The 24,873-nt window shown below is 47.1% G+C and overlaps 1 protein-coding gene across 1 annotated transcript in view; it reads left to right on the forward strand.

Moving 5' to 3' along the window:
• CD2 (CD2 molecule) overlaps positions 1-15,063 on the forward strand; it is a 37,848-nt gene extending 22,785 nt beyond the window's left edge. The window contains exons 2-5 of the mRNA XM_066598540.1: positions 2,623-2,943; positions 9,010-9,243; positions 13,228-13,344; positions 13,638-15,063. Coding sequence (XP_066454637.1) covers positions 2,623-2,943; positions 9,010-9,243; positions 13,228-13,344; positions 13,638-14,014 — 1,049 coding nt within the window. The 3' untranslated portion in view covers positions 14,015-15,063. The remainder of the gene's footprint in view (positions 1-2,622; positions 2,944-9,009; positions 9,244-13,227; positions 13,345-13,637) is intronic.
• The last annotated feature ends 9,810 nt before the right edge of the window (positions 15,064-24,873 follow it).

Genomic DNA, 24,873 nt, shown 5'->3' on the forward strand with positions numbered 1-24,873 from the left:
CGCATATATCTATATTCCACAACACTTCTGCTCGATTCACAACCTGATTGGTTGTTTGGGTTGGCTGATTCACAGTGATTGGTTGTTTGGGTTGAATCGAGCAGAAGTGTTGTGGAATATAGATATATATGCGCGGCCAGGACAGGGAGGCAGGAACTAGGCTAACAGGAACATAGAACAAGGTTAGGCTCAGCAGGGAAGCTCATCCAGCAATTTGGATAGCTCACAGGGGAGAGCCACCATCCAGAACACAGGAAGACCCATGTTTGAGTCCAGACAGCCAACTTCCTGCAAAAACATCATAAACTTTTACATGGGGAATTTTTGGTGGTGGTTAAGTATTCCTGTCATACTCCTGGTGGTCTAGAGTGGTTTTGCGGTTAATAACTAATATCTCTACAGGTCTACATTGATGAACGTGTTAGTATACATGATGCATACCATAGTAGTCTGGGATGGGAATGGGATAATGAGGTTTTCTAGGGACTTTGATATGAAGGTCTGACTTCCGGCCCCCGACTAAAAAGCTGACTGAAAAAGCTGTTGTGCGCTGGCGCCATACATTGTGTTGTGGCTACGCTGATAATGCAGCTCAGTCTCATTCACAGCTGCTACACGATGTAAGTTGCTGGAACACCACAACTAGAGATGACTGAATTATTGGACAAATCTCTTCAAGTCAGGATCAGACTGATTTCCAAAAATAAATCGGGACCACTTGATCCCCATTAAAGTTAATGGGAGTAAAATGCAGGTCCTCCTCCTCTTTTTTGCTGATTTTTAAATTTTTTTAATTTTTTTTGCTAAAAATTGGGCTGTGCTGCCTTTATCCAATTTTGCAAAGATCAGCCCAATTTTATAGACCAGCGAATCACAATAAGTAACACTAACCGCAACCGCTTCAATCAGCTGGTTAGTCAAGGTGTGGGGAGTCAGACTTACGGATAGGCCTTCAGGATCAAAGACATAAAAAAATTCTTTAAAACCTCATATATGTTTTTGTGGTTAATTCTTAACTTTGGCTGTCTAGTCAGGAACTCCGTAAGGATATGTAAGTCCCGGGAGTAACCGCATCCTCTGCATCCCCTGCTCAGCATCTCTCCAGATGTCTTCTATCCACCTGTGGAATCAATACCATGTCGAGCTGCTGCACTGCACTTGGCTAGAGGAGGTCCTACATGATATTAGTTCCTGTCCCATGACTTTTGGCATGCCAGTGTATATTCTGGAAACAGCTTATCATAGTGGCTCAGTGGTTAATACTGTAGCCTGGGGTCTTGGGTTCAAATCTGACCAAGGGCAACATCAGCATGGTGTTTATATGTTCTCCCAGTGTTTGCGCGATTTTCCTTCCACACTTGAAAAACATGCTAATAGGTAAACCTAGATTGTCATCACTTTCCATTGGGGCTCACAATGTGTGTTATATGTATGTGCTATGTAAATGAATTAAATAAAGGAATAATATGCAAATGCTATAGCCATGGGTGCTATACAGGGTGTAGTCAAAAAGACTGATTTGAGCGCTATATCTCAATACTGGTGTCCTATGTTGAAAGAATAATAGTGTATTGAACAACAAGACAGATGTGCTACATGATGGTATGGCGCACGGGCCCCTGGGAGCCTCGGAACATGAATTTTAATTGTGTTTTGGCTCCTGTAAGAGAGGGAGAGTAATACTGAATTGCAAAGTTGAGGAGTGGCATGAGAGAAGCAGTAATCCACTTTCTGAGTGTAAGTCCTATGGGACTCCTGCAATGACTAAAGTAAGGGAAGCGTATTCAAAGTAGCCGCCTCCTGCTACGATAGGGGCCGTCATCCAAGAAGTCACCCACTGTCATCTTCAGGAGATTCAGGTTGAGTGTCCCTGGAATGAACACAAGTCCATGACGGCTCCATGCATGTCTTATAGCAGGAGAAGGCCACTTCGAGAACGCTTTCCTTACTTCAGTCATAGCAGCGGTCCCACGGGATTTAGAGAGGTGCGAAAGCAGATTTCTGCTTCTCATATGCTACTCTTCAACTGTGCACTTGTGTTTTACTCTCTATCTCTTACAGGGGCCCCAACACACAGGGGCCCGTCCACCATACCATCATGTAGCGCATCCATACGTTTCGATTAAAGTATGCTTTTGTTATTTCAATCTAGGACCAGTATTGAGATGTATCGGAGGATACATCTTTCTGACTACACCCTGTGGCCAATCTATGGCATTGAAATCACAAACAGCAGATATGCTGACCTTTAGCACGCTTCAAAATGAATACAGACCATCTACTGTATACTGCGATACAGCCGTATGGGGAGGCGGTCGTGTCAAAAACAGCCATTTCTAGGTGGATATATGCTGATATGGGCTGGTTGAATCAGGACAGCCATGAATATTGGGAGGTAAGTCAACAGTCCGGTACAGATGTGGGCAACCAGTACAAGCATGCTTCTAGCAGGGCAGTGCTGTCGAGGAGGTCCTGGGTTTATGGTAAACATTGTCACAACGTTCTCTAGTTCCGTTGTGAGTAGGGGCTGTTTTGGGGTTAAAACGCTCGCTTTCATTGATTTATTCCCTGGTTTGTGATGTGCGAACACCTCCGGTCTGACCATTGTAGTGTTTCTTACAGGGATGGTGGAAACTAAAACCATAGAAAATTATATACTCCAAAACCACACAGCTTTACTCAAAGTCCCAGGATGCCAAGTGGAAGACTTGGACGATCTGCAGTGGGAAGAAGGAAAGCTCCGTCTGGCAAGATGGAACAAAAAAAAAGAGTCCACACCATCGTATTATAGTGGCTGTAAGGATATCACGCTCCCGTGTACGCTCCACCAGAATGGATCCCTGTTCCTCAGGAGACCAAATGAGAAGACCAACTATACACTGAAAGTCTATAAAGAAGATGGGAACCCCAGGTGCGAGGAGACAGTGGTAGTGATTGTGGAAGGTATGTGTGGCGGCTCTTTATAAGTAAGTGGACTCCTAGTTTAAAAAAAAAAAATTAAAGACATCCCAACAATTCACACCCTACAATCAATAGACTGGGGTGTGTTATGTGGATGGGGTGGTCACTGTATTATGGGGTGTATAAAGTGGATGGGGGTGATTACTGTAAAGTATGGCAAGTAATGCAAGTGGGGTGATCACTGTACATTGGGGTATATATTGAGGGTGGGTTGATCATTGTATAATGGTCTGTATAATGTACAGGCATGAGAAACAAAGTACACCCTCTTTGAATTCTATGGTGCTATGTATTAGGACATGATAAAAAAAAATCTGGTACTTAGCAGGTCTTAAAATAAGGCAGAGATGAGCAACAACACATGACAAATTAAACTGTGTCATTGTTTATTTAACAAAAACTAGGCCAAAATGCAGAAGCAGTGTGTGAAAAATTAAGAACACCTCACGAATCAGTAGCTTGTAGAAGCACCCTTAGTAGCAATAACTTGAAATAGAGAAAAGAAATATAAGAAAAGCGCCTCATGCTATTTTTCAAAAAATGATAAGCGTGAATATTAGGTCACCTGGTGCATGGTGGGTTCACCCTGACTAGGGCTATCCCACTTGCACCCCTCGTCCTAGTTAGCGTTGAAATAAGAAGGCCTTGATCTACTTATCCGGAATAACTGGAGAGACGTCTGGAGCCAAAGAGGGCTCCCTGGATAACCAGGGGCCTTTATCAGGTATCCAAAATTACGAAGAAAAAAGTCACTCTGTGCTCTAGCGCAGTGTTCCCCAACTCCAGTCCTCGGGGACCACCAACGGGTCATGTTTTCAGGATTTCCTTAGTTTTGCACAGGTGATGTAATTATGGTCGGTGCCACAGACATTGCCACAGGAGTTCTTACTATAGGATATACTGAAAACATGACCTGTTGGTGGTCCCTGAGGACTGGAGTTGGGGACCCCTGCTCTAGCGGGACTAGGTATACTGCACATACAAAAAAAGCGCACATAAACTCATTGAAATGGCGTGCAAATACGCACTGAATACGCAGATTTCCTGAGTATTTGCGCCTCCCCATTCACTTCAATGCCTTATTGCATGCACCAAAATAGATAATGCTGAATATTTTTTCATGCAATCGCACATCGCATGAAAAAATACCCTTATGTGAACAAACCTCTTGAAATCAATGGGTTCTGTGCACTTTGTATTATGCTTGTGTAGTGTCCCAGCAGGCACTACAGAAAACACACAGCACACCTGTCCTATCTTACCTGTCTGTATGCCATCTCTGGATACTGAAGGTGCTGTCTGTGGGAGAGACCCTGTGTCTCCCCTTCTGCTCTAAGTAATGAGCTCATCCCTGATGTCAGCTGGCCTCCCATTGGCTGACAGTCAAGTTTAATCTAACTGGTGCAGAGCCCCAAGTGCGGGAAGCAGTCACGCAAGCTCCTATGCAAGGGTGGGTAGCGAGAGGTGATAGAAGAAGGAGCCTGTGAGCAGTTAGGGAGTCGTCATCAGAGTCAGGAAGGAGGAGGATGTCAGACAGTGAGAGCGAGGAGTGTAGCATATTTTGCCTTAAGGTCGAATGCGGTTAACACCCGTCCCCTTGGCATCTCACAGCAGAGGAAGAGTAGCATCTCTCTGACATCAACTTCTACAAAAATAGTGAGTTGTAACTTTCCGGTGAAGTCAAACTGTGATCAGTCTTCTAGCCACTTATCCTGCTTCAGTTATTCTTCAGTTAATCTAAATCAATTCTACAGTCAAATCTATAAGTGGGGAAATTGTCTAAGTCGTCTATCTACAGTAAATATTATAGAGAGAGTGTTACAGCGTCATCATTACGACTGTATTTCCACCAAGTACTGTAATCTATCGTATTCATTGCAAATTACCTCAATTAGTAAATCTGCTCACTCTCGGATTACTAATTTACTGGACTCGTCTCCGTTATTTCTGCATCATATCATCTGGAGAGTCCAATTAGAGTGTGGTGTCACCGTGACAAGGACTAGGCCTCCGGCCATATGCACAGTAAGTTTATTGTGGTGTTACACCTGCAAAAATTGTGCACACAATACGTTGCGCAAATATGCTCATGTGAACAAGCCCTTACTATACAATTACAATCGGCCATTTTGGCAACCCTTTCACACTAGCCATACTTGGTCAATTGTCTTCTAATTGTACTGTCAGGAACCTAACCATTTAGAATGCTCAGGTCCTTAGAGTCAGAGACGTAGCTCTTGGGTTTTCTGTAGTTTCTCAGAGCATTCCATGGTCTGACCTTTGGGTGGATTTGCCAGGACATCCACTTCGGGGAAGGTTGTCTGCTGTCTTAAATATTTTCCACTTTCTTTCTGTAGAATTATGGATTCCAATTTGTTTGGAAATGGCCTTATAACCCTCCCCGGATTGATGTGCAGCAACAATTGGGTACTTTTACATAGTCACCTGAATAATAGCTCAAACAAGTGATTATGGGTGACCGTCAGCCCGTGAAACCACAGCACCCAATAGGGTACTGAGCGAGAAGTCGCTCAATAATCGATAGTCATTCCGTTTCCGTTCACTGAAATGGAACGACTAGTGAGTGACTTCTCGCTCAGCTTTGAATGACTGCCTGTTTATAGTGAATGGAGGTTAGCAGCCGCCTTCATTTTCCAAATTATCGCTCCTGTGTGAAAGCACCGGAGTGATAGTCATTGGGATGGCTGTCGGGCGCTAAGCACCCAACATTTGTTCCATCTAAGACCATCCTAAGATCATTGCTGATGTATTTTCTCTTTGGCAGTGTATTAACACATGCCTGAATGCTCCAGAGCAGCAAACTGCCAAAACATCTTCTTTTATAGAGGTGGTCAGAATTGCTGATGATAAATTAATCAAGGACATTTGATTAGCAGCACCTGGCTATTACTTACCATCTTAATTCCTATAAAAGCAGTATGGGTGTACTTAATTTTTCAGCCACTGCTTCTGAATGTTGGCCTAGTTTTGTTAAATAATGAAATGGCCTAATTTATCATCTGTTGTTGTTCATCTGAGGTTGTATTTACCAATTTTTAGGACCTTCTAAGGACTAGATGTTTTTTTTTTATTATGTCGTGATTTGTAAAATCATAGAATTCAAATGTACTTAATATTTTTCATGAATGTAGGTTGGACAATTGTCCAAGGGATGTATAATATGGGTGGAGTGACCACTGTACAGTGGGGTGTTTTGTGGGAAAGGTGATCACCATACAGTGAGGTGTAAACTGTGGTTGGGTGATCACCGTACAGTGGGGTGTATAATGTAGGTTGAGTGATCGCTGCACAGTGGGGTGTATAAAGTGGTTGGGGAGATCACTTTACAGTCGAGTGTATAATGTGGGTGAACTGATCACTGTACAGTGGTGTGTATAAGGTGGTTGGGGTGATCATTACACTGTGGAGTGTATAAAGTATGTTGGGTGATCACTATACAGAGGGTTGTATAAGATAACTTGGGTGATCACTATACAGTGAGGTGTATAAAGTGGTTGGGGTGATCACTATACAGTGGGGTGTATAGGGTGGCTGGGGGTGATCACTATACAGAGGGATGTATAAAGTATGTTGGGTGATCACTGCATAATGGGGTGTATAAAGTGGTTAGGGTGATCACTATACAGTGGGGTTTATCAAATATGTTGGGTGATCACTATACAGTGGGGTGTATAAAGAGGTTGGTGTGATCACTGTACAGCGGATTTTATAAAGTGGTTAGGGTGACCACTATACAGTGGGGTGTATAAGGTGGGATGATCACTACATAGTGGTGTGTATGAAGTGGTTAGGGTGAACACTATACAGTGGTTAGTATAAAGTATGTTGGGTGATCACTGTACAGTGGGGTGTATAAAGGGTGTTGGGTGATCACTATATAGTGGGGTGTATAAGGTGGGGCGATTACTATACGGTTGTGTGTAAAAAAGCGGTTGAGGTGATCACCATACAGTGAGGAGTATAAAGTATGTTGGGTGTTTACTGTACAGTGCAGTGTATAAGGTGGAGCGATCACTATACAGTGGGGTATATAAAGCGGTTGGTGTGATCACTGTACTGTGATGTGTGTATAAGGTGGTTGGGGTTATCACTATACAGTGGTGTGTATAAAGTGTTTGGTGTGATCACTATACAGTGAGGAGTATAAAGTATGTTGGGTGATCACTATACAGTGGTGTGTATAAGGTGGTTGGGGTGATCACTATACAGTGGTGTGTATAAAGCGGTGGGTGTGATCACTGTACTGTGATGTGTGTATAAGGTGGTTGGGGTCATCACTATACAGTGGAGTGTATTAGGTGGGGTGATCACTATACAGTGGAGTGTATAAAGCGGCTGGGGTGATCACTATACAGTGGAGTATATAAAGCGGTTGGGGTGATCACTGTACAGGGGGGTTTATAAGGTGGTTTGGGTGACCACTATACAGTGGTGTGTATAAAGCGGTTGGGGTGATCACTATACAGTGGAGTGTATAAAGCAGTTGGGGTGATCACTATACAGTGGAGTATATAAAATGGTTGGGGTGATCACTATACAGTGGAGTGTATAAAGCGGATGGGGTGATCACTATACAGTGGAGTGTATAAAGCGGATGGGGTGATCACTATACAGTGGAGTATATAAGGTGGGGTGATCACCATACAGTGGTGTATATAAGATGGTTGGGTTGATCACTATACAGTGGAGTGTATAAAGAGGTTCCTATGATCACTATGCAGTGGAGTGTATAAAGCGGTTTGGGTGATCCCTATACAGTGGAGTGTATTAGGTGGGGTGATCACTGTACAGTGGAGTGTATAAAGTGGTTTGGGTGATCACTATACAGTGGAGTGTATAAGGTGGGGTGATCACTATACAGTGGAGTGTATAAGGTGATTGGGGTGATCACTATACAGTGGAGTGTATAAAGTGGTTTGGGTGATCACTATACAGTGGAGTGTATAAGGTGATTGGGATGATCACTATACAGTGGAGTGTATAAAGTGGTTTGGGTGATCACTATACAGTGGGGTTTATAAAGTATGTTGGGTGATCACTATACAGTGGGGTGTATAAGGTGGGGTGATCACTATACAATGGAGTGTATAAAGCGGTTGAGGTGATCACTGTACAGTGGAGTGTATAAAACGGTTGCGGTGATCACTATACAGTGGAGTGTATAAAGCGGATGGGGTGATCACTATAGAGTGGAGTGTAAGGTGGGGTGATCACTTTACAGTGGAGTGTATAAAGCGGTTGGGGTGATCACTGTACAGTGGAGTGTATAAAGCGGTTGGGGTGATCACTGTACAGTGGAGTGTATAAAGTGATTGGGGTGATCACTTTACAGTGGAGTGTATAAGATGGGGTGATCACGATACAGTGGAGTGTATAAAGCAATTGGGGTGATCACTATACAGTGGAGTATATAAAGCGGTTGGGGTGATCACTGTACAGTGGAGTGTATAAAGCGGTTGGGGTGATCACTATATAGTGGAGTGTATAAAGCGGCTGGGGTGATCACTGTACAGTCGAATGTATAAAGCGGTTAGGGTGATCACTGTATAGTGATCACCCCACCTTATACACTCCACTGTATAGTGATCACCCCACCTTATACACTCCACTATGTAGTGGAGTGTATAAGGTGGGGTGATCACTATACAGTGGAGTGTATAAAGGGGCTGGGGTGATCACTGTACAGTAGGGTTTATAACAAGGTTGGGGTGATCACTATACAGTGGAGTGTATGAAGTGGTTGAGGTGATCACTATACAGTGCAGTGTATAAAGCGGTTGAGGTGATCACTATACAGTGGAGTGTATAAGGTGGTTGGTGTGATAACTATACAGTGGAGTGTATAAAGTGGTTGGTTTGATAACTATACAGTGGAGTGTATAAGGTGGTTGGGGTGATCACTATACAGTGGAGTGTATAAAGTGGTTGGTGTGATCACTATACAGTGGGGTTTATAAGGTGGTTGGGATGGTCCCAGTGATGGTGGCAGCTACTTACTATATGAAGTTGTGTTCTTCTATGTTTTAGATGTGTTGGAGCAGCCGGTCATCCATCATAACTGCACCCGTAAGGGCATTAAAATACGCTGCTCAACCAATGCGAGGAGCATTTCAAATCTAACTCTTTCCTGTAGCAGCAAATCAGAGACCACAAGTGAAAAATCTGCAACAATTACAATAAATGAGCACAAAGTGGATGTCAGCTGCGTCATCAAGAACCGACTCAGCCAGAGCACCGCAACCCGGACTGTGGTTTGTGGAGGTAGGAATGTCATGACATGGTCGGTAATTCTGCAGTTACATCACGTCTTATACTCCAGTCACATCCAGACCCGGATTTACCCCATTACTACATCATGTCTTACGCTCCCAATCACACCCAGAGCTGCAGTCACAGTTCTGCTTTTATTGTACATCATGTCTTATGCAGAGCTGTAGTCGCAATTCTTCTGTTATATCATGTCTTAGATATAGTTTAGTCATATCAGGGCTGTAGTCGCAATTCTTCCGCTATACCATGTCTTGTACAGCAGTCACACCCAGAGCCACATGTAATTCTATTACTACATCATATCATACTCCAGTCACATTCAAAGCTGCAGTCACAATTCTTCTATTACATCATGTCATACTTCAGTCGCATCCATAGCTGCAGTCACAATTCTGCCACTATGTCATGTTCTATACCCCAGTCACATCCAGAGCTGCCGTCACAATTCTTCCATTATATCATGATTTATACCCCAGTCACATCCAGAGCTGCAGTCACAACTCTTGTATTATATCATGTCTTAAGAATTGTGACTGCCGTTCTGGATGTGACTGAAGTTTATTACATTATGTCTTATACTCCAGCCACATATAGAGCTACATTTACTGCTCTAAATAATGGAACTTTGCTCATAGACACATCTATAACATTCTGCTCAGGATCATGCACAGTAGCGCCTCCACTGGAGAAACACTGCAGCAGCTTTAGAAAAGCAGAAGAATTGTGACTGCCATTTTGCATATTACTGGAATGTAAGAGATCGCATAGAAGCAAAATTGTGCCTACAGCTCTGGATGTGACTAGAGTTGAGTTATGATGTAAGCAGGGAAATTGTAACTGCAGCTCTGGATGTGACTGGAGTATTGGACATAATGGTATTTGGGAATGGTACAAAATAAATAGATGATTTCTAGAAATCCTCAGATGGAAATATTCACAGCAATTAAAGGCCCCGTAGCAGAACCCAGGACAGACCCGACCCTCACTAAGGGCCCCAGCTTCATCAATTCTGTGCCGATTATTATCATATCTATATAAGGCCACATTCACATGGGCGATATCGCGCTCGCCAATGTGTGACTTTCACAGCAATTCGTTTTTAATTAAAAATCGCACCGCTTCTATGAAATTGCGATCTTCACGCGCATGAAAGGATCAGAAGTTTCTCATAGACTTCAATGGGAATAATATAGCATCGCACTCGCATACACATCGCACAGCAATTTTTTTTCCAAGGCCCTCATATGAAACAACGGCGATTCCTCCCACAAGATGCCCAAAAATAGAACCTGCTGTGTTTTTTTTTCTTCTTCATAGCATCGCTATGAGGACAAGATTGCTAATGTGAATAAATCCCTAAAAAAAAGAATGGATATTATAATCACGCGAGCTTTGTGCGGCTTGCATCACACAAAACCTGAGCCAAAATATTGTTCCTGTGAATAAGCCCCAAGGGTCAGATTTCCAGATACCCTGTGGAGACATGGCTTTTTTTTGCATAACTCTAAAGATCTATACAGCCACCACTAGAGGGTGCCAACTACATATAAATCTATACAGTCACCACCAGAGGGAGCAAACTACATACAGAACTATACAGCCACCCCCAGAGGGAGTCAACTGCATACAGATCTATAGAGCAACCACTAGAGGGAGCCAACTACATACAGATCTAAAGGGCAACCACTAGAGGGAGCCAACTACATACGGATCTATACAGTCATCCCTAGAGAGAGCCAACTACATACAGATCTAAACATCCACCCCCGGAGGGAGCCAACTACATACAGATCTAAACATTCACCCCCAGAGGGAGCAAACTACGTATAGATCTATACAGCCACCACTAGAGGAAGCCAACTACATACAGATCTATAGAGCAAACATTAAAATGAGCCAACTACATACAGATCTATACAGTCATTCCTAGAGGGAGCCAACTACATACAGATCTATACAGCCATCCACAAAGTGAGCCAACTACATACAGATCTATACAGCCACCACTAGAGGGAGCCAACTACATACAGATATATAGAGCAACCACTAGAGGGAGCCAACTACATACAGATCTATAGAGTCATCTCCAGAGGGAGCCAACTACATACAGATCTATAGAGCAACCACTAAAGGGAGCCAACAACATACAGATCTATACAGCTATCACTAGAGGGAGTCAACTACATACAGATCTATACAGCCACCACTAGAGGGAGTCAACTACATACAGATCTATACAGCCACCACTAGAGGGAGCAAACTACATACAGATATATAGAGCAACCACTAAAGGGAGCCAAGTACATACAGATCTGTACAGCTATCACTAGAGGGAGACAACTGCATACAGATCTAGACAGCCACCACTATAGGGAGACAACTACATACAGATCTATGCAGCCACCAGAGGGAGCCAACTACATACAGATCTATGCAGCCACCAGAGGGAGACAACTACATACAGATCTATACAGCCACCACTAGACAGAGACAACTACATACAGATCTATGCAGCCACCCCAGATGGAGCCAAGTATATACAGATCTATGCAGCCACCCCAGATGGAGCCAAGTATATACAGATCTATACAGCCAGCACTAGAGGGAGCCAACTACATACAGATCTATAGAGCAACCAATAGTGGGAGCCAACTAAATACAGATCTATAGAGCAACCACTAGAGGTAGCCAACTACTTACAGATCTATACAGTCATTCCCAGAGGGAGCCAACTACATACAGATCTATACAGTCATTCCCAGAGGGAGCCAACTACATACAAATCTATACAGCCCCTGCAAGAGGCAGACAACTACATACAGATCTATACAACCACCCCCAGTGGGAGCCAACTACATACAGATCTATACAACCACCCCCAGAGGGAGCCAACTACATACAGATCTGTACAGCCATCACTAGAGGAAGCCAACTACATACAGATCTATGCAGCCACAGAGGGAGCAAACTACATACAGATCTATACAGCCACTACTAGAGGGAGCCAACTACAAACAGATCTACGCAGCCACCAGAGGGAGCCAACTACATACTAATCTATACAGCAACCACCAGAGGAAGCCAACTACATACAGATCTATACAACCACCCCCAGAGGGAGCCAACTACATGCAGATCTTCATAGCCACCACTAGAGGGAGCCAACTACAGACAGATCTATACAACCACCCCCATAAGGAGCCTACTACATACAGATCTATACAGCCACCCCCAGACGGAGCCAACTATATACAGATCTATACAGCCACCCCCAGAGCGAGCCAACTGCATACAGATCTATGCAGCCACCGCCAGAGGGAGCCAACTGCATACAGATCTATGCAGCCACCGCCAGAGGGAGCCAACTACATACGGATCTATGCAGCCACCAGACTGAGCCACCTACATACAGTTCTATACAGCCACCACCAGAGGAAGCCAACTACATACAGATCTATACAGCCATCCCCAGGGAGAACCAACAACATATAGATCTATACAGCCATTACTAGAGGGAGCCAACTACATAGAGATCTATGCAGCCAACCCCAGAGGGAGCCAACTACATACAGATCTATACAGCCACCACTAGAGGGAACTAACTACATACAGATCGGTACAGCCACCGCCAGAGGGGGCCAACTACATACAGATCTATGCAACCACCACTAGAGGGAGCCAACTACATACAGATCTATACATCCTCCACCAGAGGGGGCCAACTACATACAGATCTATACAGCCACCACTATAGGGAGCGAACTACATACAGATCTATACAGCCTCCGCCAGAGGGGGCCAACTACATACAGATCTATACATCCTCCACCAGAGGGGGCCAACTACATACAGATCTATACAGCCACCACTATAGGGGGCCAACTACATACAGATCTACACAACTCTGCCTGGAGTGACATGAATGGAGACCCCTTCAGCACTGTCTCATCCCTCCCTCTCTTGTTCTCTCTCCAGTGTGGGACATCTACCTCATTGCAAGTGTTGCAGGCGGAGCCGTGGCGCTTATTATTTTCATTGCGCTGGTCTTTTACACTGTGAAGTACAAGCCTTGGAGAAGCCACAGCAGAAACGGTGAGAATGAGCGTGCCCCCCCCTTCCCCCATCACACCCACACCTGTCCACCCTTTCCTGTTATGCCATCGTTGCAGCCCTCATTTTGGATTAAGGAGTCTTCTTTTCCTCTAACAATATAGTATTGTTCTCCCCTATCAGCATGTAAATCTATGTTTTCGCAGCAGTCATAAAGTAAGAATGTTGACTGACGATATGCGCCCTCTTGTGGTCATGCTATTATACGTCCAGAATAAAGAGATGACACCGGATAATTCTCCTCCCTGTGACCGTGTTTTTTTTATTCCTCCCAGAGGAAGATGTGGAGATAAGCAGACTTCAGTCCAACACTCTGCAGCGCCAACTACCGCAACCTCCGGACCAGACCGACCCCGGATACCTAAGCGGCAGCAGCCAGGGCGACTTCACGGTACTCGCCTGCGTTGAGAAAGCAACAATCCCTCACAGACAGGAAGCACAAGAGATGGCTCCAGAGGGCAAGAAAGGGAAGAAGCCAAACAGGAGTCAACGGCAGCCCCCACAGGACCCAGGAGAGAATGCGAAAATGTATGTGCAAGTGAGCCCTCGACACCCCACACCCGCCTTACCTGGAAACCATCCCAGTGAACAAGCCCCGAAACCACAGCCTCGTACCAAGTCCAAGCCACAGAGGAGAAACTACAAGAACTAGCAGTAAATCAGTACTGCTCACACAAGAGGGACCGCCGCCTGTCCTGGGGTCAGTGGGGCAGCAGGGGACTGGTAGGGCGACCCGAATACATAGTGCTGCCCGATCCTGCAAAGATCAAGAACATCGATTATTCTGTACATCTGTGTCTTTGTTGTACCGGTTTCTAGGAAAGTTGGGTGATATCCAATATGGCCAGCATTACAGCTTTCACAGGGGCGGTCACCCAGCTTTCCCAGACTCCTGAATGCCAGATCTCCCTCGTTGCGGTCCTTTAAGCATCTGTAGGACACCAAGATAACAGCTGAAGGGAAGCGTAAAAAGTAATGCCGGCAACGATTCAGCGAGCTCAAGTGTGCTGGTTTATGGGGTAAATGCTCCCCAATAGTTAACCTTACTTACCTTATTTAACCTCCTTGTCTTGCAGGACATCTAGTGGTGAACTGCATAACTGCATCCCAGCTTCTGTTCTCATCCCTGATTCGCACGTCTCAGCTACAGGCGATGGACTCATATGCCTAAGTAACGTGTCTGTGCTGCAAGTTAGGGCTCATGTCCACGACTGTGTTTTCACCATGTATTAAGCATGTGTTACACGGTGAATGGAGTCAGTGAAAGTCAATGGGCTTTCATGGATCCATTACATGTGCGTGTAGATACACACGAGAAATAGATCTCCGTACGTTCTATTTCTCTGCGTACTACGCAGCGTGAGCCCTATACATTTGTATAGGCTGCCTCTAATATTCTGTCCATATGCAATACATTGGGTATGGTCAACGTTTTCATACGCGTCCCTGCTCTGAAACAGAGCGGGGAATTTAAAACATATGCGTGCGATATGCAGCCATATGTGGTATCTGCTGGGTATCTGCCAGCAGCTCGTAGGTTTGAAAAATGGGTAAAATGCTGCGGAGAGATCTGCAGGGTTTTACCCATACGCCCATGGGCATGAGCCCTAATGGTTAATATGGGGGATGATCTATACATACTTACTGTATATTATACTGTGCGTTATAAGGGACTGATGTTATTAAAGAGCTGTGATATTACTTTTCCTAAGTTCTCTGCCACTGACTCTCAGCAGGGGCTGCAGGAGTCACCCAGGGGTCCAGGTGCCTAATGGGGCCCCAATACCACACAAGAGGCTAATATTTCATGAGATCCTATTAGAAGGTTCACGACCGCAATGCTTCAATACAGAATTTAGTACCTTGTTAGTGTCAGCAGGGAGGATTCGGGGGTCTCATCCTCCAGACCAGTATCTGCGCTAAACAGCGATCGTAAAATATCAACAGATACTATAGTTGACCGACGTCTCACAATTCTCTCCTGTTAACACAAACTGAGACCAACAGTAAGGAGAGCTGACCGCGGGATTGCAGAAGGAATCCAAAACCAGTGTAATGGTGACCCCCTGAATCCAAAACCACTGTAATGGTGACCCCCTGAATCCAAAACCAGTGTAATGGTGACCCCCTGAATCCAAAACCACTGTAATGGTGACCCCCTGAATCTAAAGGCAGTGTAATAGCGAACCGCAAATCCAAAACAGTGTAATCCTGGGTGCAGACTAGCAATGTATCGCCTCCCTCATCTCAATCCATCAACCAGCCCGGGCTCTGCACTCTGCTAACGAAACCAGACTGAGCGCCCCTTTAATTCGAACTTCTCATTCCCGCCTCCAAGACTTCTCCACAGCAGCACCGGTCCTCTGGAACGCACTACCAAAGGCTACCCGAGCAATCCAGGACTCGCAGAACTTCAGGCGTGCTCTAAAAACGCACCTCTTCAGGGAGGCATACCGCATTCCCTAAACAAACCCCTCTGTACTCCGCCTGATAACATACTGCCGGACCTACTGACTGCAATCCCTGCTAGCCATCATAAACCGCTCCTGCAGTCATACTGCTTCTGCCGTCACACGGCTAAATGTCTGACCATTGTCTATGTGTATATCACCCCTCACTCTCCACCTCGCCATACCGTGCACATCTCCAGCCCCTTTACCTTCTGTATCACCCCACTATTCGTTGTATGTAAGCTCGTTGGAGCAGGACCCGCACCCCTACTGTCTCCATCAATTGATTACTATGTAACCGCGGTTCTGTAATGTTTGTACTTTTGTCTTTCTGTATCCCCCTGTCTATGTGAACGCTGAGGAATATGTTGGCGCTATACAAATAAAGTTTATTATTATTATGTGTTCAGGTTGCACCCAAGAGGGTCGGACGTAACTTGCAGCAGACAACACACAAGTCAATGCACTGCTCAATTTAGACAGAGGCAGAACATTGTCATGCGTTGGCTTGTCCTCTTTTTTCGTCCGTGAAATATACAGGATTACGACATGCCATGAGTTTTTATATTACAGACTATCCGTCCGTGTCAAAAACAGTCAATGTACATATCCTCATAGGCTATAATGGGGTCATGTGCTGCCCATAGATTATCACGGGCCACACACAGCCCAAAATACTATAGTGGGAGGGGGCGCTAATGGTGAGCCCATCCAAAAGCAATGAAGGAAAGCATCTCAAGTCAACTCCAATATATTAGTGAGCCCAAAGCCAGTGTAATGGTGAGCCCCGACTCTAAAACCAATGTAGTGGTGAGCAAATAACCTAAGACCAGTCTACTGTGACTCACAAATCCAAAACCAGTGTAACAGTGAGTTCCTAAGCTAAGGCCAGTATAATGGTGAGCCCCAATCCAGTGTAATGCTGAAGCCCAAATTTAAAACTAGTATCTGCTGGCCAAGAATTCCAAAAGCCCTTCTGGGTCTTCTCCCCGGATAGTTTATGATTAGAGATGAGCGAGCACCAAAATGCTCGGGTGCTCGTTACTCGGGACGAAATTATCGCGATGCTCGAGGGTTCGTTTCGAGTAACGAACCCCATTGAAGTCAATGGGCGACCCGAGCATTTTTGTATTTCGCCGATGCTCGCTAAGGTTTTCATGTGTGAAAATCTGGGCAATTCAAGAAAGTGATGGGAACGACACAGCAATGGACAGGGCAGGCGAGGGGCTACATGTTGGGCTGCATCTCAAGTTCACAGGTCCCACTATTAAGCCACAATAGCGGCAAGAGTGGGCCCCCCCCCTCCCAAAAACTTTTACTTCTGAAAAGCCCTCATTAGCAATGCATACCTTAGCTAAGCACCACACTACCTCCAACAAAGCACAATCACTGCCTGCATGACACTCCGCTGCCACTTCTCCTGGCTTACATGCTGCCCAACCGCCCCCACAGCGCACACCAAAGTGTCCCTGCGCAGCCTTCAGCTGCACTCATGCGACGCCACACTCATGTCTATTTAGAAGTGCGTCTGCCATGAGGAGGAACCGCAGGCACACACTGCAGAGGGTTGGCACGGCTAGGCAGCGACCCTCTTTAAAAGGGGCGGGGCGATAGCCCACAATGCTGTACAGAAGCAATGAGAAATAGAATCCTGTGCCACCGCCATCAGGAGCTGCACACGTGGGCATAGCAATGGGGAACCTATGTGCCACACACTATTCATTCTGTCAAGGTGTCTGCATGCCCCAGTCAGACCAGGCTTTTTAATTCATAGACACAGGCAGGTACAACTCCCTATTGTGAAGTCCCTGTGGACCGACAGCATGGGTGGCTGCCTGGAACCCACCGGCGGTACATAAAAATATCCCATTGCATTGCCCAACACAGCTGAGGTAGTAATGTCGTGCTTAATGCAGGTGGGCTTCGGCCCACACTGCATGCCCCAGTCAGACTGGGGTTCTTTAGAAGTGTACAGATGTAGGTTAAACTCCGTGTGCACCTACAGCATGGGTGGCTCCCTGGAACCCACCGGTGGTACATAAAAATATCCCATTGCAGTGCCCATCACAGCTGAGGTAGTAATGTCATGTTTAATGCAGGTGGGCTTCGGCCCACACTGCATGCCCCAGTCAGACTGGGGTCTTTACAAGTGGAAACAGATGCATTTATAATTCCCTGTGGACCCACAGCATGGGTGGGTGCCAGGAAGCCAACGGCTGTACATAGAAATATCCCATTGCATTGCCCAACACAGCTGAGGTAGTAATGTCGTGCTTAATGCAGGTGGGCTTCGGCCCACACTGCATGCCCCAGTCAGACTGGGGTTCTTTACAAGTGGACACATGTAGGTTAAACTCCGTGTGCACCTACAGCATGGGTGGCTCCCTGGAACCCACCGGTGGTACATAAAAATATCCCATTGCAGTGCCCATCACAGCGGATGTAACGTCAGCTGTAATGCAGGTGGGCTAAAAATTCATTTGATTACACTGTAGGCGAGGGCCCACAAAAATTGCTGTATCAAAAGTACTAATGTACATCCAAAAAATTGGCCATGGCCAACCAAGAGGGCAGGTGAAACCCATTAATCGCTTTGGTTAATGTGGCTTAAGTGGTAACTAGGCCTGGAGGCAGCCCAGTTTAACGAAAAATTGGTTCAAGTTAAAGTTTCAACGCTTTTAAGAGCATTGAAACGTATAAAAATTGTTTAGAAAAATTATATGAGTGAGCCTTGTGGCCCTAAGAAAAATTGCCCGTTCAGCGTGATTACGTGAGGTTTCAGGAGGAGGAGCAGGAGGAGGAGGAGGAATATTAGACACAGATTGATGAAGCTAAAAGGTCCCCGTTTTGGATGGTGAGAGAGAACGTAGCTTCCATCCGCGGGTGCAGCCTACGTATTGCTTAGGTATCGCTGCTGTCCGCTGGTGGAGAAGAGAAGTCTGGGGAAATCCAGGCTTTGTTCATCTTGATGAGTGTAAGCCTGTCGGCACTGTCGGTTGACAGGCGGGTACGCTTATCCGTGATGATTCCCCCAGCCACACTAAACACACTCTCTGACAAGACGCTAGCCGCAGGACAAGCAAGCACCTCCAGGGCATACAGCGCGAGTTCAGGCCACGTGTCCAGCTTCGACACCCAGTAGTTGTAGGGGGCAGAGGCGTCACGGAGGACGGTCGTGCGATCGGCTACGTACTCCCTCACCATCCTTTTACAGTGCTCCCGCCGACTCAGCCTTGACTGGGGAGCGGTGACACAGTCTTGCTGGGGAGCCATAAAGCTGGCAAAGGCCTTGGATAATGTTCCCCTGCCTGCGCTGTACATGCTGCCTGATCTCCGCGCCTCCCCTGCTACCTGGCCCTCGGAACTGCGCCTTCTGCCACTAGCGCTGTCGGATGGGAAGTTTACCATCAGTTTGTCCACCAGCGCCCTGTGGTATAGCATCATTCTCGAACCCCTTTCCTCTTCGGGAATGAGAGTGCAAAGGCACTCCTTATACCGTGGATCGAGCAGTGTGTACACCCAGTAATCCGTAGTGGCCAGAATGCGTGTAACGCGAGGGTCACGAGAAAGGCATCCTAACATGAAGTCAGCCATGTGTGCCAGGGTACCTGTACGCAACACATGGCTGTCTTCACTAGGAAGATCACTTTCAGGATCCTCCTCCTCCTCCTCTTCCTCCTCCTCAGGCCATACACGCTGAAAGAATGACAGCCCAGCAGCATGTGTACCCTCACCAGTGGGCCAAGCTGTCTCTTCCCCCTCCTCCTCATCCTCCTCATGCTCCTCCTCCTCCTCCTCAACGCGCTGAGATATAGACAGGCGGGTGCTCTGACTATCCAGCGACATACTGTCTTCCCCCGGCTCTGTTTCCGAGCGCAAAGCGTCTGCCTTTATGCTTTGCAGGGAACTTCTCAAGAGGCATAGCAGAGGAATGCTGACGCTAATGATTGCAGCATCCCTGCTCACCATCTGGGTAGACTCCTCAAATTTTCCAAGGACCTGGCAGATGGCTGCCAACCAGGGCCACTCTTCTGTAAATAATTGAGGAGGCTGACTCCCACTGCGCCGCGCAAGTTGGAGTTGGTATTCCACTATAGCTCTACGCTGCTCATAGAGTCTGTCCAACATGTGGAGCGTAGAGTTCCACTGTGTGGGCACGTCGCACAGCAGTCGGTGCACTGGCAGATTAAACCTATGTTGCAGTGTCCGCAGGGTGGCAGCGTGCGTGTGGGATTTGCGGAAATGTGCGCAGAGCTGGCGCACCTTTCCGAGCAGGTATGACAAGTGGGGGTAGCTTTTCAGAAAGCGCTGAACCACCAAATTAAAGACATGGGCCAGGCATGGCACGTGCGTGAGGCTGCCGAGCTGCAGAGCCGCCACCAGGTTACGGCCATTGTCACACACGACCATGCCCGGTTGGAGGCTCAGTGGCGCAAGCCAGTGGTTGGTCTGCTCTGTCAGACCCTGCAGCAGTTCGTGGGCCGTGTGCCTCTTCTCTCCTAAACTGAGTAGTTTCAGCACGGCCTGCTGACGCTTGCCCACCGCTGTGCTGCCACGCCGCGCGACACCGACTGCTGGCGACGTGCTGCTTACACATCTTGATTGCGAGACAGAGGTTGCGTTGGAGGAGGAGGAGGAGGAAGGTGCTTTAGTGGAGGAAGCATACACCGCCGCAGATACCACCACCGAGCTGGGGCCCGCAATTCTGGGGGTGGGTAGGACGTGAGCGGTCCCAGGCTCTGACTCGGTCCCAGCCTCCACTAAATTCACCCAATGTGCCGTCAGGGAGATATAGTGGCCCTGCCCGCCTGTGCTTGTCCACGTGTCCGTTGTTAAGTGGACCTTGGCAGTAACCGCGTTGGTGAGGGCGCGTACAATGTTGCGGGAGACGTGGTCGTGCAGGCCTGGGACGGCACATCGGGAAAAGTAGTGGCGACTGGGAACCGAGTAGCGCGGGGCAGCCGCCGCCATCATGCTTTTGAAAGCCTCCGTTTCCACAAGCCTATACGGCAGCATCTGTAGGCTGATCAATTTTGCAATGTGCACGTTTAACGCTTGAGCGTACGGGTGTGTGGCGTCGTACTTGCGCTTGCGCTCAAACTGTGGCACTAGCGACGTCTGGACGCTGCGCTGAGAGCCATTGCTGGATGGGGCCGAGGACAGCGGAGGTGATGGTGTGGGTGCAGGCCAGGAGACGGTAGTGCCTGTGTCCTCAGAGGGGGGTTGGATCTCAGTGGCAGGTTGGGGCACAGGGGGAGAGGCAGTGGTGCAAACCGGAGGCGGTGAACGGGCGTCGTCCCACCTTGTGGGGTGCTTGGCCATCATATGCCTGTGCATGCTGTTGGTGGTGCCTCCCCAGCTGATCTTGGCGCGACAAAGGTTGCACACCACTGTTCGTCGGTCGTCAGGCGTCTCTGTGAAAAACTGCCACACCGTAGAGCACCTTGACCTGTGCAGGGTGGCATGGCGCGAGGGGGCGCTTTGGGAAACAGTTGGTGGATTATTCGGTCTGGCCCTGCCTCTACCCCTGGCCACCGCACTGGCTCGGCCTGTGCCCACACCCTCACTTGGCCCTCCGCGTCCTCGGCCGCGTCCACATCCTCTAGGCCTACCCCTACCCCTCAGCATGCTGTATTACCAGTGATTTGATTTCCCAGGCAGGAAAGAAATTGGCGCAAGGCTGCACTCAACCGTAGCTGGTTGCGTCTGATTTTTTTACGTTCTCCACGCAGCACACACGTACCCAGAGCCCTTAGGACTGACACAGGCAGGCCAAATATAATTAATTCGCTTTTTTGCAAAGGGAGGGCCCCACTGCAGATATTCAATGAACAATACGTTTAATAACTGTGGTGTGGCCCTGAAAAAGTGTCACACAACTTTAGTGTAGCAGAGTTATTAACTCTGGCAGAGCAGGTATTTGCCAGTCAGGAAAGACAATGGCGCAAGCCTGCAGTAAACCGTAGCTGGTTGCGTTTGATTTTTGTACGTTCTCCACGCAGCACACACGTACACGGAGACCTTAGGACTGACACAGGCAGGCCAAATATAATTTTTTCGCAAATTTGCAAAGGGAGGGCCCCACTGCGGATATTCAATGAACAATAACTGTGTTGTGGCCCTGCCTACACAATTCTGTCCCTGTAGTATCAATGGAGGGTGCAATGCTCTGCACAGACGATTTTTTGAAAAAAAAAAATATGCAACACTGCTAACAGCAGCCAGCACAGTACTGCACACGGTTAAATGTGGCCCTAGAAAGGACCGTTGAGGTTCTTGAAGGCTACACTCACTCCTAACACTCTCCCTGCCTAAGCACCACTTCTGTCCCTAATACCGGGTGCAATGCTCTACACTGCCGATTTTGAGGAAAAAAAAATTCCACTGCTAACAGCAGCCTGCACACAGGTAGATGTGGCCCTACAGCAACTCCAATAGAACAGCACTTTCCCTCACTAACTCACACGGCATCTGAGCCGAGCCGCGGGAGGGGCCGACTTTTATACTCGGGTGACACCTGATCTCGCCAGCCACTCACAGCAGGGGGGTGGTATAGGGCTTGAACGTCACAGGGGGAAGTTGTAATGCCTTCCCTGTCTTTCAATTGGCCAGAAAAGCGCGCTAACGTCTCAGAGAGGAAACTGAAAGTAACCGGAACACCGCGTGGTACTCGTTACGAGTAACGAGTATCCCGAACACCGTAATATTCGCACGAATATCAAGCTCGGACGAGTACGTTCGCTCATCTCTATTTATGATCTTGCTGGACTAGTAACCCAGCAAGCAATTAGATGGTCTCTCTAGGACATATCCAATAGTTGGGACACCTTCCAACTACCTGTTGCTAGTGAGAGGCCTGGGACGGGGGTCAGAAAAGCTATCTTTTCTCCTTAGGGAGAGCACCTAAAAGATAGTGTATCTGATCCTCGTCCCAGACCTCTCACTAGCAAAGCCAGACTCTTACTGCACACCGATGAAGGGCAAATACCCTGAAACAGCTGTCTGTACATGGAGTCTGACTTTTAATTCCCAGTCATTGTTACAAGGCTTGTATAAGGAGTCTAACTTTGGCTTGAAGGATTGCTGCCTTCCAATAGGTGGAGGTATTATTCTATCTCCCTTATTTGTGACTTACCCAGCACCGTTTAGGTGCTCTCCCTAAGGAGAAAAGATAGCGTTTCTGAAATGAATGGGTTCACAGTGCAATGCACGCGTTGTCACGACCCACAGGCCACAAAAAAAACAACAAGGTTGGATTTTTTTTTTTTGCAACCTGTGGGTCAAAGGTAACTGTCGAATTGCACAGCAGTCGATGGTCACACAACCCCTGTAGTGGTCAAAAGTCTCAGTGTAGCCCTAGTCTAATTCTTACCGAGGCAAACATTAACTTATTTATGGTACCGTATCCATGTAATAAGTACCGTATCCAAGCTACTGTTATACACAGGTGACCCTCATATCTACACTGCATCCCACAATTTAACTATTATCCCCCCCGCCCCACCATATATACATTGCGCCCCACAGCTACTGTGCTATTATTCTACACAGCTGACCCCATATATACCGTGCACCCACAATTCTACTATCATACACGTTACCCCCATATAAGTAAAACACGCTGCGATTCTTCCATCTTGCAGCCCCTCTGTATTCACAAGGACGATTTTTCTCTCACAACCATTGAAAAGAATGGTTTCTATTTTCGTGCAAGTTTTATGCGTCTCGCAATACCCAAAACTCGCGCGGTTTTAGCGCCATAGTGAACGCCCCCTTAGGGCTCTCTCACACAAGTGTTTTACCAACACTTACACGTATCTCCCGCGCGGGGAGCACGCAGCAGCACACAATATACCGCATACTGCCCCGTGCTGACAAATTCCCATACGCTATCTTGGCATGTATGTCGCGGTCTTTTTTTGCACGCATTTCGTGTGTTGTTTGCGGGAGGCACCATTGAAAGAAATGTAATGTTTGTTACCGCTTATTACGTGTTCAAAATCCACGCATGTAATAACAAAAGCTCATGTGAGAGAGATCCTCTATACAGTTGACCTCATCACTGCGGAATGAAATGTTTTGCTCCTCTTCTCACTGTTTTCAAGATCTCTGCTTTCAGTCAGAGAATGGAAACATTAGACTGGGTTCACACGGGGCGGAATTTCCATGCGGGCCGTCTGCACAAATATTCCACCAGCAATCTTAAACCCGAGCCTAACCAGCCAAGTGGATGAGATTTGCAAAAATCTCGTCTACACGCTGCGGAGAACCCGTTGCGGCCAAGCTGCGCGGAATTCAAAGCTGCGGCATGTCAGTTGTATGGCCATTTCCGCGGCAGCCTCTCTATGGGGAGAGACGGCCGCAGTGGAATACAGGCTGCGAAGCCGCTTCAAAACCCGCGGCGAACAGCGCAGGTTTTTGAAGCTGCATTTCTGACGTGGAAATCTCGCGGTATTTTGGTGCGGACCCACTGCAGTCATACTGCGAGATTTCCGCCTGTATGACCGCAGCCTTATGGTTTACATCCAGAGGTTGTAAACCGGTCCCAGCGGAGAGTTTGTTACAAGGTGTCAGAGATATCAGCCTACAACCGGCAGAGATTTGTGCTGCGGTTTTATTTGGCTCAGGGAGGCTTGTACATTACATGAACACTTCCAGTCACTGACAACAAGCAGAGATCTTGAGGAATTGAGAACACAAAGTCCATTAGAAAGTTGCAGAACTTTTCAGTATGCAGTAATGAAGCTGTTTAACAGAAGGTTTCTGCTCAGTGCTGGGCTGTCGTTACATTGTGACAATACAGTGTCCTCGGAGGGGGGGGATATCCTTGCATTCTGATTGTGCGGCATGTGACGACTGTGACATCCACACACTTACAGCTCCGCCTCTTCTGCATGACACACGTAGCGCCTCACCGCTGTGTTACTGATATAGCCGTCACCATTCCTATACCAGCCCTATAAATACTAATCACGATAACACCTCGTGGCTGGAAACTCTGACAACACCGCAGCCCCCCCTCCCCGACCGCTCTCACGTCTCCCGCTCCTGGGACTACATA

Source organism: Eleutherodactylus coqui, chromosome 4 (genome assembly GCF_035609145.1).
Source record: "Eleutherodactylus coqui strain aEleCoq1 chromosome 4, aEleCoq1.hap1, whole genome shotgun sequence".
Lineage (NCBI taxonomy): Eukaryota > Metazoa > Chordata > Amphibia > Anura > Eleutherodactylidae > Eleutherodactylus > Eleutherodactylus coqui.